We start from the raw sequence: 15,998 nt of genomic DNA, 5'->3' as shown, positions 1-15,998 counted from the left end.
CTCAAGGTTTGGGGACCTAGAAAAGGTAACTCCCGCGAGGTCCTGTGTCGATCTTCTGGAAGAACGCTTGGGGCTGCGTAACCTTTTGGGGTGTCTCTGCTTGCACGAGGCTAGAAGGGCTTGGCCAAGCAGATACAAGGATCGAACCCAGGGTGGTTAGGTATAGTAGTGGGGAACTGTTATTGTGTTTTTCCAAAATAAAGTTTTGATGCGCAAGTGCTTGACTTAGTATCTTATTGACTGAAACTAGACTGGGGGAAGCTTAGAATGAGCTATTTACATCAGCAAGTGACTGGCAAATCCAAGCATAATCATAATCTATTTCCCTAGTGTGTCCCCTCTCCTGAAAAGATATAGCACACTTGCATAAAACCATTTTATGAATCTGTATTAATTTTCTCAACATGAAAACTATAAATGAACACCACTATCATTTTGAATGAATTGAAGATCTGAGATTGGAAGAGCAAAATAAACCCATGAGAATTATTTTTCAAGGCTCAGAGTTTTGCAAGCAAAAAAGATGGGCTGATTTAAAAATATTTATTCTATGATCAAAATGCAACTTCATGCTGGTAGGAATGTTTAATTCAAGTCAATTAGAGCCATCACATAATTTTACAACGTGTGTGCATAATCTAGAATGTTCTTAAATAACCCTAACTCTGCCAGTGCCTAAATATTCATTGCCACCTTTCAATTAAAGAAAGCAGAGTAGAACAAATCAAATTATTTCAGCACCTTTCTGATTTAGTGGAAAGATGTGTTAACTTGCAACAAACTTAATTATTTAATCAATTGCCAAACCCCAACCTTTTCATGATCTGTCACTAAGATGGTTAGATCTCAACATTGATCCCAACCAGTAGAATGAATTGAAATTCTAATACTAATTTGTTAATTCACTGACCAGCATTTGTAGTTCAAAAGGATCAATAAAAATATATTTATGTTTTCCGGAGGCGATCTTAATTGGAATTCACTTCAGGTTGTTTTGGAATAGTCAATTACCTGTTAGATTATAAAGAAATTGAAAGCAGTTCTTGTTGAGAACACAGGGCTCCACCTCAGAGGTTTCAGGGCAGCTTTTCCCATCCATTGGTAAACGTAGAGGAGATCGAACTCGGACACGAGTGTTCAAGTTGTTACATCCCTTTGTAAAATATCCAAATAAACAAATGTGAACAGCAACATTACCCTGGTTTCATAAAAATACAAAATATGTGGATGCTGGAATCGTGAAATTAAAACATTTTTGGAAGTATCCGCCATTTGCAAATTGTTTGCAAAAAATTAATGTGCTGTCTTGAGAAGATATGAGCTCGACAAAGTTCCATACTTCACCTCTTAATTCTGCAATGATTAAATTTAAATATTTTACTTTTATTTTAGAACACCAGCTACTTTTTTTCTCATGCAAGAGGAAATGGGGTACAGTCACTTTCTTTCTCAATTGGTGTTTTGGTATAACACTCAGTGCTCAGTTAATAATAAGAAGAAAAGAAAATGGTTCGAAATACAATCCATGTCTTATGAAATCAAAATAAACTGCAGATGCTGAAAAACCGAAAAAAGCAGAATATACTGGAATAACACATTGGCCTTTTAGATTCACCCAGACATTGTACTTATGTTCCGCCACTTCACAACTTCACTTGACAACTGACATTTGTTCCCAAAAATGAAAACTCATTAAACTTTTTTTTGCAGTCTTAGATGGTCAAACACAACATAGATGCATAGAGTCATACAGCATGGAAACAGGCCCTTTGGCCCAGCTAGTCCATGGTTACCAAGATGCCCCATCTAAAATTGCCCCATTTTCCCGGGTTTGGTCCATATCCCTCAAAAACATTTCCTATCCATGTATCTGTCCAAATGTTTTTTCAATGTTGTTATTGTATCTCCCTCAACATCTTCTTCTGCCGTTTATTCCATTTACTGACCAACCTCTGTGTGGAAAAAATTGCCCCTCAAGTTCCCCTTACATCTTTCCTCTTTCACCTCAAACCTATTTCCTCTAGCTCTTGATTCCGCTAACCTGGGCAAATAAACTTTGTGCATTCACCCTATCTATTCCTCTCATGATTTTATATATCTCTACCATATCACCCCTCAGCTTCGTGTGCTCCAAGGAATAAAGTCCTAACCTGTCCAATGCACCAAGATACAGTCAAACAATGTTTTGCATGTTATCTAGTCAAATTATACCAAATAGAAGTGCCATGATGTCAATTTAGACTAATCCCATCTTCTTGCACGTGTTTTATATACCCCACCATTCTCTGCCTGTTCATGTGCCTATCTAAATGCCAAAATTTGCTTTCATATAAGGATCTAACGTCTCCCCTAGCAGCGCATTTCATACACGTGCCATATCCTGTGTAACAAAATACTTGCCTTGTAAACCTCCTTTAAACTTTTTCTTTCACCTTAAAGCTATGCCCTTTAGTATTCGTCATTTCCTCCCTAGGAAAAAAGACTGTAACTCCTACCCTATTTTTGCCTCTTTTAATTTTGTACACTTCTATCAGGTTGTTTTTCAGTCTCCAGAGAAAAGTTTATCCAAATTCTTATTATAATTATATCTCACCAATCCAAGCAACATTTTGGCAAAACTCTGCAAGTAAGAATTTCACTGTTCCATTTTGGGAATATAACACTATACCCAAAGTTTTATACAGCTGCAACATGACTTGCCAACTTTTATATGCAATACCCTGATCATTAAAGGCAAGCATGTCATCTGCCTTCTTTACCACCCTTTCTACTTGTCTGGAGTTATAGATTTAAACCCCACAATCCCTCTGCACATGAATGCCAAGGTTGCTATCAGTGCTAAGATTCTTAATTTCACAGTCATCGAAACAAGATTTACCACAATCATTTGTGCAAAAATTCCTACAGAAATGAATACAAACTGAATTTTAGAAAGTGATTTGCTGTAATAACATTTTGTTATCCACAATATGGTGTAGGTAAATGGCTGTGGGGAGTTTCGAAGAGAAATTAGTGTAGTTTACACATCAAAGGACTATATTTGCATAATTTAATTACTTTCTAATTGCATATTCCTTTGGGAGACACAAATATAATAATTAAAATGCAATTTTGCTGAAGTTTTCTTATGTGTCCATGTTTTTTTATGTGTTCCACATCCTGGAAATTTGACTGTGCTGGATCCTGCAATTGTGGCTGATATTCGCAAAGGACATTCAAAGGATGTTCAACCCATCAGACAGAAATAAGTCTTGGACATACTGTATGCAGACTTGGACATTGAGTAATAGCTGCCACATCTATCACTAAACACTTGCTGTTGAACTCCATGTCGAATGAAGGACAAAGTCCAGCCTGTCTATACCCCGAAGCGGATTAGATGAGATGTACAGGGGAATATACCATTTATTTCAATGGAAGTTCTTAGTGCAGAATGGAGACTGAGAATTGCTATAACATTTACTTTAATTTAATATCTTTGAAGATTTCTAAGTATATCAATCAATTGTATTTTCAAAAAATTCATTATTTTTAATTAATACAATAATGTTCATGGCTTTAAATTTCTCCGACAGTCAGGATTAATTTAAACATTTTAAGAGCCTCACCCCTTTGGTAAAAATCAAAGCTCTGTTACTTCCAGATTCACCATGTGGAAAAATATCTGGCCATTCTGGGGTGGGATCCTCAAGATTACAAGGCATAGTCACCACCAAGGCTTTCCAGTTCAATCTGTCTTCCTCATCTGTTCCACTTGTATATAGGGGAAGGGGAAATGCAGCAATTCCAGACAGCAGGCCAAGTTTGGTACAATCTGACCCAAAGGGAATTCACAGCATGAAGATGCCACTATTTTATACATCAGTGCTGATGCAGCATCTTGGTCCAAAATGCTGACCATTCCTTTCACAGATATTGCCCTACTCACTGAGTTCCTCCAGCAGTTTGATTTTTGCTCCAGATTCCAGCATCTTTCTTCTCTTGTGTCTCAATTTCATGCAACTACATTTTCTCGATCATAGAAGATCTAAGAACTGGAATATGCCCATTTCATAGATACCACGGGCACCAACCTCCCTCATTTGAATAAAAGATTAGCACATTTGCATAATGCCTATTCTGTTACGTTTCATTTAGGAACATGTACTGTACATCCAGCAGTGAGCTGCTGCAAATTCATATATGATTTATGCTTTAATTTGTTTGTGTTTTGCGTAATTTGTACTATATATTGCTTTTATACTTTTCATCATAAAAACAGCAGACTGTTACGGAAATGAATTAATTGAAATACAATTGCCTAAAATTTGGTACATCTTTATGATTTTAAGTAGATTACTGTGTTGCGATACAGTCTCACTGTAGACATGACTTTTCATCAGTGCTTTTTTTGCGAAGATTTGGGCCGGCACTTTGTACTGGCACCTCTAAAATGTTGAACATCATTATTCTGTTTTCTGGTCACGTGGCATATATGTCTATTAATCATGTATACTGGCATCTTGTTGTCCGAAAAAAGCATTGCTCTGAATTGTATCTACTAGAACAGAATTGGCAGTGACTGTTATTGCTCATGAAGGTTTCCACATTAAGGCAGATGGGGGTCATTAATTAAGCAAAACAGTCAACAGATATGTAAAACAATCTGTTGTTCTGTGAGATGCCACAAATGGTAAACAGATATTAATTAATAAGACAATCAAATTCAACAGTACTTAGAACAGTCACAGTTAGTACTCCCCAAAACTGTATATTCACATATTGCTATTTCTTTTAGCTTCCAGCTATCTTTACCCAGCAGCAGAGTGAATTAGAACTCTACATAATGAGAAGCTTCAGTACTAACTAGCCTTCAAAACTCTATAAACCACATGGTTTCAAAGTTAACCACCAATTAATTTTTGTTTCAATTTTACCAAGGGCCTAAATGACAATCTCTGAAAAATAAGATAGATATATGATGCATATATTATTACAACAAAGAAAAGAGGGCATAGGTTAAAGGTGAAGGGGAAATATGTTCTTATTTCCTCTATTCGCACAACAGATTTTGGCTTTTCACTTCAGTTTGTTGAGATGTGAGGATACAATGCAATTATGATGGTTTTAATAGCTTCCTTAAACAAACTTAAAATGAACGACTTAAGAGGCACGGTGACTTTAGAGTCACAATTAACGACACTCTGTGCCGTTATCTTAATCTCCAGAGAGTGCGTGAAACATTTAATCACAGGCACCACATCACATCTTTAACTTTATAAAGACAAGCATATTTTATTCAAATTGGATCATTCTCATCAATTAATTTTAATTGGCCACGTGCAAACTAATTAACAATATCAATTATTTCAAATATATTATACAGAAATGCTGCTTCAGTGAAAGTATAAAACAATCCATTAAATGTTGTGAATATGTGATTTTGATTTGGATTTGACCTGTTATTTAATATTCTTGTCATATAACGCGTACTCATTTGTGTGCCTGTCTGCATTGCATATGTTTCTCTTTTCAAGAAAAAAATATTTTATACTTAATGTTTCATTGAGTTTTAGTTTAATTTAGAGATACAATGTGGAAACATGCCCTTTGGCCCACTGAGTCCATGCTGACCAGTGATCACTTATACACTAGTTCTATCCTACACACTAGGGATAATTCACAGAAGCCAATTAGCCTACAAACCTCCAAGTCTTTAGAATATGGGAGAAAATCGGAACACCCAAGAGAAAACCCACGTGGTCACAGGGGGAATGTACAAACAGCACCTGTAGTCAGGATTGAACCTGTGTCTCTGGTGCTTTTAGATAGCAACAGTGCTGCTGCACCACTGTGCCACTAAGAAATAGATGATAGAAACAAGGAACTGCGGATGCTGGTTTATATCAAAGACAGACACAAAGTGCTGGAGTAACTCCACGGGTCAAGCAGTATTTCTGGAGAAAAAGGGTATATCAGGTCAGGTCCCTTTCAGCCTGATGGAGTTGGAGGCAAGAAAAGACCAGGACAAAACATGGTCTGGCAACAATGACCTCAGGCAGGGTGTTGCCCTAGTAGGCAACTTGTTGGCAGAGAAAGTATGATCTTGAGGGGTACAATGTGGTGAACTGTGGAACGAGTTAAACAAATAGGGTGGAGGAAGGGGGCGAGAGGGGAGGGGTGTATTAGTAGATTACTTAAAATTAGAGAATTCCACGTTTATACCTCTGGGTTGTAAGCTACCTAAGTAGTTATAAAACCTAAGTAAATATGAGGTGCTGTTCCTCCGATTTGCATGTGGCCTCACTCCGGCAAGGAGGAGGCTCAGGACAGAAAGGGGAAGGCTGGAGAATGGGATTAGTGGTTGGATCACTTAGGAGGTGATGGAAATGTTAGATGATGATATGTTGGATGCGGAGGTTGGTGGGGTGAAAGGTGAGGAACAGGAGAACTTGGTCCTTGTTGCGTCGGGGGGAGGGAGAATAAGAACAGAACTACAGGACACAGAGGTGACGCAGAGGCGACACATGTGAGGGACCCATCTACAATCGAAGAGGGGAAGCCATGTTCCTGAAGAATGAGGACATCACAGATATCCTATTATGGAGAACCTCATCTTCTTATCAGATGTGTGGAGACAAAGGAATTGAAATTAGGGAATAGCATCTTTGCAAGAGGCAGAGTGGGAAGAAGTGTAGTCCAGATAACTGTGGGAGTTGGTATGTTTACAAAGACATCAGCCGATGGCCTGTCTCCTGTGATGGAGACAGAGAGATCAAGAAAGGGGAGAGAGATGAGCAAGATTGTCCAGGTGAATTTGAGGGCAGGATAGAAATTATTGGTGAAGTTAATAAAGTTCATGAGTTCTGCACAGGTGCAGAAGGTAGCCCCGATGCAGTAGTCGATGTAGCGAAGAAAGAGTTGGGGGATAGGGCTAGTGTACATGGAATACAACTTCAAATGGTGTCAATGTGACTAATATTCCATCCACTCCAATGGCAATGATTTTTTTTGTACACTCTGAGTACATGTATGACAGACATGTCTAAGCCCTTACATTTTCTAAAGTTATCAGATGCTTAGAACAAAATACCCACTTTTGGACATAAACTCCATTGGCCCCAGTCAGACATAACACAGTCACCTGGACAATAGAGGAAACACTGATGAACTCCAACTGGTATTTCACTGTAACCACAGAGTGCATCTTCCACAATTTTTCCAAGTCCATCAGCTGTGTTTCGCACACATCTAGGGAGGCCAAAGAAAGTTTGTATTATTGCCAAAACTATTTGAAATTATCCAACTAGTGAAGGGTGTGAAATAGATTGCTTTTTTCTATGATACAGTCAGCTGAATTACCAATTCAACATGGCAAACCTTAGTCATCCATCTCTTTGAGGAAATAAGGACTTACACCGCAAGAAATTGCAGCGATTTGTGGACGCAGCCCAGTCCATCTCACAAACCAACCCCCCCATTCCATTGACTCAATTTATGCCTAACGTTGCCTTGGCAAAGCCAGTAGCATAATCAAGGACAGCGCACCCTGGCCACTCCCTCTGCTCCCCTCTCCCATTGGGCTAAAGGTATAGAAGTGTGAAAACGCACACCTCCAGATTCAGGGACAGTTTCTTCCCAGCTGATATCAGGCAACTGAATGATCCATCACCACTAGAGAGCAATCCTGAACTATAACTACCTCACTGTTGACCCTCCGACTATTTTTGATCGGACTTTACTAGCTTTACCATGTAGTAAACGTTATTTGCTTATCATGTATCTATCTATACAATGTAAATGGCTCGTTTGTAATTATGTATTGTCTTTCTGCTGACTGGTTAGCACATAACAAAAGCTTTTTACTGTACCTCGGTACACGTGACAATAAACCAAACTGAACTGAGGAAATTGCCTGTGTTTATTTTTGGATTGAATAAGTAGTGGAGGAGTTCGTAATCTCAGCTGTGTTGCTGGTGAGATGCACAGTATTGTGCATTTAATTGAAGTGTGCCACATCTTCCAAAAGGATCTGAACCCCCTGAGATTGTTAAGAATGATGCTTTGAAGGGAGAACTGCACAAAGGTAATGAAAATCCAGAACATAAGACCCTTTGGTCTCTGATCTCTGGATATCACAAAACCTTTCTTTTCAATATAATCCAGTTTTGTCACTTAACCTTGAGGTCCATCCCCACTGTCAAATAAAGAAACAACCTGTCAGCCCTTAGTCTATTCTGAACCCTGGTGACATATTTTTGCCTCTGTCTAACAGTCTCAATAAACATTACCCGACTGAACAATTCAGTGCCAAAAACTTCTGTTCTTCATTTTATGATTCCACCTTAATGTAACATTCCATGGTATACAGAAGCAGCTGCCTTAAACAAGTGATGGCAAGTTACAAATATAATTAGTGGTCCAAATATCTACTTGAAATGGGCACAATTGAATTATATTTTAGGCACAAAAAACAGCATTCATATCAAATTATAGAGGTGACCTCAGCTTGCAAAAGTGCAAGCAATTACTGTACTTTTTTAACATAAGGATTAAACCTGGATAATGCACTAAGAGGGAGCTGGTGAGAATAACATGTTCCCACTTTGCCTCTGCTCTCTGGTATTCTGAATCCCTTTGGTATTCTTCCTTCAACCCCAATTCCAATATTTCTCTAACTTCCAACCTCTTCCCAATACCACCATTCCACACCTTGCCCTCCTTCTAAAGTGTGTTCTGATTCCAGACTGATGGCATACATTTAATCCACCTAGCCTCATAATCTCGGTGGACAAAATATAATAATTAAGTCCTGCTCTTGTCCAGATTTCCCAATTGTCAAACAGTTTCACCTCCACTCCACAAAACTTCTCACAACATTTCTCCCTACAATGAGACCCATTGTATCTAAAAAGATAGAACAAAAATCAACAAACTCCTAAATATTATAGTAAACTTCAGAGTTCTGCAAATTTACTCACCTCACTTTTCTTGTCTGAACACCTTCACCACAGCTGTGCATCGACTCTCTGCCATTGATTCTGCAGTCTGACCAAGGTTCAGCTTTCCAACTATGTTTAATACAATCTCCATAACAGGGAATTCTGTCATACACCTAAGGGCATACAAATGTAAAGAGATGAGAAATAGGAGCAAGTGTAAGGTTTTTGGGCAACTTAACCGATCGAGAAGATCATGGCTGATATTTAACTTCAGCATCCCTTTGCTGTTCTAGCTTTGATTCAGATATCCAAAAAGTTTTCAATTTCATAGACTTCAAGAAGAATTCAGTTATCACCATGTTAAAAAGAAGTGCAAGTATAAGTGAAAAGTATTTTGCATATTTCAAAAGTTTAATTTTCCATCACTTTTTTTAAACTGCAGAATAGTAGCAAAAGCACCGAATTGTCATGTCATGCTCTACAAAGTCATTGATAACATAAAATCTTTTGATACACTTGTTTTCAGTTTTCACTATTGGTACTCATAGCTATTACATATGTTGATTTTGTTCAAAATACTATGCAGAAAGTGCGAGTTGTGTTAGTAACATGTTGTTTTAATTCTTAGTAATCTCTCAATATCTTCTGTCCTTGGTGTACAGGTATTTGGTAAAATTAGTCACCACCATGTAGACAAAGTTGACATCCATTGACATCAAAGGAAAAAACCGAAAGACGTGTGGAGATAGAAAAATTGATTTTATGGTAATGTTAGTTGGGGAAGAATATTGCCCAGGGAGGAATATTTCGTACTCTTCCATAAAACAGCTTCACGGGTTCTGTAATGTTAACCAAATCAAGCACACCAGGTAAATGTGGTCAAAATTGAAGATCCCAGCAAGAGATGGCAGCTCTGAAACTGAAGCACTCCCTTAATGCTACTTTTCTGCCAGATTTGAGTTTAACAGCAGGCACTCAATGAGTCAATTTGTGACTAAAACTTAATGCATTTTTAATTTATTAGAAGAAAAGCTTAGTTGTGCTTCTCCTTTGTATTTACTTATTCAAAGTCAAACTATATTTAAGATTCTGCCTGGTGTTGTTCTATACTGATTTTTGATTTGACAAAAGTTCTTTGAACTGAACCAATAAAGGGTTTTCTCTTCGACCAGTGCTATTTGACCTCCTGAGTGTTTCTCTTCCAGATTTCCAGCATCTGTATGTCTATTGGTGTTGTTTTTAATTCTAATTGCCTTATATTATTTGCCCCAAATTTTCAAACTGGATCTATTAGTCCTTGAATCACAAGTTAATGGCAACATTTCCTTCCTTCCTTCCTCTCTCAGCATTGAAGTAAAAATAAGAATTAATTAAGAAAGTCTTCTATAAATTATTTCTCTGGTGAGAACCACTGTTGATAACTGATCATTAATCGACAAAGCAATTAATACTGTTGAATTACATCCTGCCAGCAAGTACTGGAGTTGAGAGTGAGGAGAAACCAAGATGGGTTATGCCAACACATGAAACAAATGATCACATCTTAGTTATGGTGACAATTAAGCTCTTTATAAGTTGAGGGAATGTAATATTATTTGTAAGTGCTGGGAAATTCACTATACCTTTCATTGTACAATCAAAAACAAACAGGTTATTACAAGCATTTGATCATTTTTGTAGACCAACAATAACTATTAAGCCAGCACTCAACCATAGAAAATATAGAAAATAGGTGCAGGAGGAGGCCATTCGGCCCTTCGAGCCAGCACAGCAACCATGCAATGACATCAATGTAAATCATATAGTGTAGTCACATAAAATATACCACATGACATTTCCATGTATTATTTCCCGAAGCAAGTGAATTTATTAGCATAAAAAACAAATTGAGAAGTTTACTTCCAGGGAAGATTGCATAGATATACTCCCACAGGTATCAATATCTGTATTCCAGATGAATTTTGTTTGAATTAACTTTTGCACCTAACAGGATAATTGAATTTGTTAGGAGAACAGGAGGTACTTCATTGCAACTGTATTTTATTTAGATATTGTACTAATGTTAAGAAATGAAGACACTCAGCAAAAATCATAAATTAAATCAATGTAAACTTCAGAATTACTTTGTTTTCTTACAGATACCAGGTGCCAGAATTGGTAGCAGTTGTGTGTCACACACAATACAGAAACTCCTTTTTATACATGCAGCTTGTTGGCTAAGCCATCAGCTTTGATGAGTGGGTGGTAGTTGTCATGGTTGTTGAAACTCCCATCTGGAAGTTCCAAGTGCACCTTTTTACAGAATGTTAAGCAAAGGCAATAAAAAGTAAAGTCAGATCAGCAATTCATTTCTATGAAGTTAAATTGTTATCTTTTAGTTATGGTACTTCAATTAATAATTTACTGAAGTTCATGCAATATTATACCGATATAAATTCTGAGCTGGCTACATTAACTAAACATTCTTAATGGGAAAGGGTTTCTATTTGTACCTTTACATTAAAAGTAGTTTAGTTTAATTTAGATAGTTTAGTTTATTATAGTAACGTGTATCGAGGTACAGCAAAAAGCTATTTTTTTGCTATCTATTCAGTGAAAATACTATACATGATTACATTTAGGCCATCCCCAGATATAAGATAAAGGGAATAACATTTAGAGTTCAGTGTAGTCCGATTAAAGATAGTCCAAGGGTCTCCAATGAGATAGATGGTAGGTCTGGACCACCCTCTAGTTGGTGATAGGATGGTTCAGTTGCCTGATAACAGCTGTGTAGAAACTGTTGGGTTGAAAAGTAAGAGATGCTGACATGACAATGCGCACATCGCATTCACGCACGTACGCTTGCACACACACATGGTCCATATGGCGGGCCAATGGAGGTATCTATATACTGTGAGGAAAATTATCATTGTGATTTCAAACAGCCATAGCAACAGTGCAAAAAACACACAGAAATCCCCCACATTTCTTTAATGTCCCTGACATCGGGAGGTCAGGTTGGTTAATGCGGACCGAGCGGAGGTGCTCCGCTCGGTCCGCTTTAACCAACCTGACTTCCCGGTTGCTCAGCACTTCAACTCTCTCCCCCCCCCCCCCCCCCCCCCCCATTCCGATTCCGACCTCTCTGTCCTGGGCCTCCTCCATGGCCAGAGTGAGCACCACCTGGAGGAGCAGCACCTCATATTCCGCTTGGGCAGTCTGCACCCTAGCGGCATAAACATTGAATTCTCCAATTTCCGGGAGCCATTGCTGTCTCCTCCCCTTCTCAGCTCTCCCTCAGCCCTCAGGTTCCTCCTCTTCCTTTTTCCTTTCTTCTCCCCACCCTCCATCAGTCTGAAGAAGGGATTTGGCCCGAAACGTTGCCTATTTCCTTCGCTCCATAGATGCTGCTGCACCCACTGAATTTCTCCAGCACTTTTGCCTACCTTCGATTTTCCAGCATCTGCAGTTCCTTCTTAAACACTTGGATCCAATCTCCTTGATTCAACCATCGTCCACCATTACTTCAAGGTTCAAGAACAGCTTCTTCCCATCAACCATCATATTTTTAAACCACCCTGTACAAATCTAACCACAACCCTACCTCAGCACTAAACCACAATGGACCTTGCACTATTGAGGTTGCATTACATTGTTGGCTTGCACAATCATGGCCTGTTTTACCTAGAATAGCTGATAATTTATTGTATATGTTTTTGGTTGTTCTGTTTATTTTAATGTGTCTGGAAAGGTGCAGTAAGTAAGAATTTCTATGTTCGAGACATGCGACAATTAAGCACTCTGTAAATTTCTGCAATAACATATATGGGACTTTGACAAATCATTTTCTAATGTCGATTTAGATAATGTTTACTGATTTGCCTTCTTGCTGACAATGCCTGATCAGCCTCTGCATTTCAAAATATATGCAATTCCTATCTCTTAGGATTGTCTCCAATAATTTACCTACCATTGTCTTAAGCCTCATCGGCCTGTAGTTAACTAGGCTATTACAGCCACCTTTCTTCAAGAATGTCAGCTATCCTCCAGTTTTCTGGAACCTACCCTGTAACCAGTGAAATTACAAACATTTTCATCAGGGCTGATACTATCTTTTCCTTTGATTCCACTTGAGGCCACTTGCAACAGATCCGCTTAAAACATTAACTCTATTTTTTTTCTCCACTGATGCTACCTTATATGATGAGCATTTTCAAATGTTTCTGTTATTATTGCATATTTCCAGCATTTGCAGATTTTGATTTTTAGATTAGGAAGACTAAAACCATCATCTTTGATTCTGTATCAAACTCACTCCCATCACTAGCCACTGTCACAGGTAAAAGTACAAATTTCACAATGTGTTTCTGTTCACCAATGAAATAGCCTTTTCATCCTGTTACTTCCCTAACAGAATGTCTGCAGTCTAGAATTAATACTGTTAAATGCTATATTATATTTGTAATGCAATATAATTTCAGCAAAAAACAAAATGTAGTAAGTTGCTTTGCATATCCATACTATATTTTGGGTTTTTCAGTCTACATTCCCCATCTGAATGTCATGATTATGTAGGAAGGCCACTGAGCATCCACAGTTAAACCAAACACAACTTTACTTAAGAGTGTCTAGTGTTAGTTTGGGTGTCACAAAGCTACTTGGTATGTCTAGTGTTAGTTTGGGTGTCTCTTGGTATGTCTTATGTGGGGGGTGGTGAGGAGGGGTAAGGGGGAAACCGCTTTTGGCCGCCTCCTCACGGAGAGGCGACTTTTTTATGTCGCCTCCCTCGCGGCCTAACACCATGGATTAGAGCGGCCTTTTCCGGAGTCGGGGCCAGAGCATCGGCAGCAGGCGCAGCGTGGACTTTCCATCGCAGAGCAGGTGACCCTTGCCGGGGGTCGCCAGAGAGTAGTGCTCCGATGGCGGGCCTGGTGACTTTGGCACTGTGGGAACTGTGGTCCGCAGAGATTCTAGCCACGGGCGTGGAGTGGACTTATCAGCCGGAGCCTGGGATCCCTTGCCGGGGATCGCCGAGAAAAGCTCCGACCGCCGCCCCGCGGCCTATAATATCCTGAAGCCACCGTCTGCGGAGCTTCTAGCCATGGGATCCAGAGCCTGGGATCCCTCGCCGGGGATTGTCGGAGAAGAGCTCCGACTGCCGGCTTGGGGCCTATAACATCCTGAAGCCTCGGACTCCGGTAGGAAAGTGCCGATTCGGGACCTCCAAGCCGTGGAGTATGTTCCTCCGACTGTACATCGGGCCGTCTGTAGCGGCGACTACGGAGGGTCTATGGCCCCGACCACGGGTGAACAAAGGAGGAGGACTGGCTGAACTTTTTTGCCTTCCACCACAGTGAAGAATGCTGTGGTGGATGTTTGTGTTAAATTTTTATTGTGTATTGTGTGTTCTTTTTAAGTGTGTCGCTGCTGGCAAATTCATTTCACTGCATGTGATGTGCATGTGATGAATATAATTGACTTTGACTTTTGACTGAGTATAATTTCAAAAACATTCCACGACTTAAACAAGGCTGAAGAAGTTGTAAATAGCTTTAATCAGAGAATAGAGGCATCAAAAATTGCTAGTTAAAGAGTACCATCCTACATTCCTGGGGAGCAAGAGGCTTCCATTAGATACATTCCACTACATATCCTCCTTTACTTTTTACCCTTTACTTAGAACATGTAGATATCTCTTTCATTTGTCCTCCCTACTGATGCCCTCTCCTCCCATCTCATCTCTCCAAACCCATAACAACTCCTTAATAACATATCCTGACCATTCCCTTGATTTACTCCTCAATCATCTCCCTGACCCAATCCAACTTCTACCCTGGTCCCCATTTCTTCCTTTTTCATGACAGACTCTCCTGAATCTTCCCCCCATCACTTGGGCTTTTCCTCTGCCAGATTTTCCAGTCATAGTTCTCCCAAGTAATTGGACTTTCTACTGATCATCTGCAGCATATCAATCCGATTTAGTCCACCAGGACACTAACTCCATGATTTTTGTTCAGCACATCTATAGGACATCATGGAGGAAGAACATTGTCGTGTGTCCACTTTTATGTGCAAAGACTATTTGTCATCCTTTTCTAATTAAGCCATTCATTGCTTCAGACCAACAGCAATGTGGTTGACTGCATGACTTCCTGAAAATGTCCACACAAGCTATTTGTTCATGGACAACTTAATACTGTGAAATTAAATTAAATTAAATAAGGGACAGTGTCCATGTCCTGTGAAAGACTGAAAAGTCAACTAGTAAGTGACCCATGAAACTGAATGGCAGATTTGATTTCTTCTCCAAAATGATATTAACTAGGTGGGAATTTACAACAATCCAGTGTTTTCTTGGTTATTATTCTAGATATTAGAACTTTATTCCAGATTATTTAATTGATTAATTTTAAAATCGCCAGCTGCAAAATTAGGATTGGAACTCATGTTTCCCAATTACTCATTCAGTCTTATTGTTTATTTTAATTTACATTTTGGCTATGGTTTGCAAAAAATGTGCTTGCAGATTTATTTTGACTTAAAATATACACATGCATGGTATTTATGAGATTAGTTAGCTTTTGCTAAATACGTTTCAAATTTTTCAACATGATTATTATTTACCTAGAGACTCACCAAATAAAAATATGGACATATTATAACTTATTCCTAGTATTTTAGTTATGCATTATATCAAAAAGACATTTGTGGAATTTGAAATAACTTGGCTGCTGAAAAAAAACAGGCAAGTAAGGGATATCTGCATATCCACTCTGAATTGCCATGAAATATAAGGCAACACCTATGAATAAATAGCATCAATCTGCACCTTTGGAGACATCCATATTAACTGGTCATGACAAGCAAAGGAAGAAAACATTTGTATATTCATTAATCTTGACCATATTTGCATGAAAATTGTTTTTCGTAGAGCCACCACAAATAAATATTAGTATAATGGTTGCTGAAGAAGCCCTGCAAAACCTACAAAATAATAGTTACATGGGATCTATGAAGCTCATCATCTCCCATCATAACCTAACCGGCTATTTAAATATATTGTATCTATTTGAGATAATACTGATTGAAACATAG

At 38.7% G+C, this 15,998-nt stretch overlaps 1 protein-coding gene across 1 annotated transcript in view; it reads right to left on the bottom strand.

Moving 5' to 3' along the window:
* Positions 1 to 15,998, bottom strand: part of thsd7b (thrombospondin type 1 domain containing 7B) — a 789,171-nt gene that overhangs the window by 118,008 nt on the left and 655,165 nt on the right. Inside the window, exons 16-18 of the mRNA XM_033024685.1 lie at positions 8,961 to 9,094; positions 7,077 to 7,230; positions 1,012 to 1,153 (exon numbers count right to left, since the gene is read on the bottom strand). Of these exons, the coding sequence (XP_032880576.1) occupies positions 1,012 to 1,153; positions 7,077 to 7,230; positions 8,961 to 9,094 (430 nt within the window). The remainder of the gene's footprint in view (positions 1 to 1,011; positions 1,154 to 7,076; positions 7,231 to 8,960; positions 9,095 to 15,998) is intronic.

This window comes from Amblyraja radiata, chromosome 7, assembly GCF_010909765.2.
Source record: "Amblyraja radiata isolate CabotCenter1 chromosome 7, sAmbRad1.1.pri, whole genome shotgun sequence".
In the NCBI taxonomy this organism is placed as follows: domain Eukaryota; kingdom Metazoa; phylum Chordata; class Chondrichthyes; order Rajiformes; family Rajidae; genus Amblyraja; species Amblyraja radiata.
Note: the sequence above shows the minus strand (reverse complement) of the source record. Positions and strands in the feature narration are given on the sequence as shown.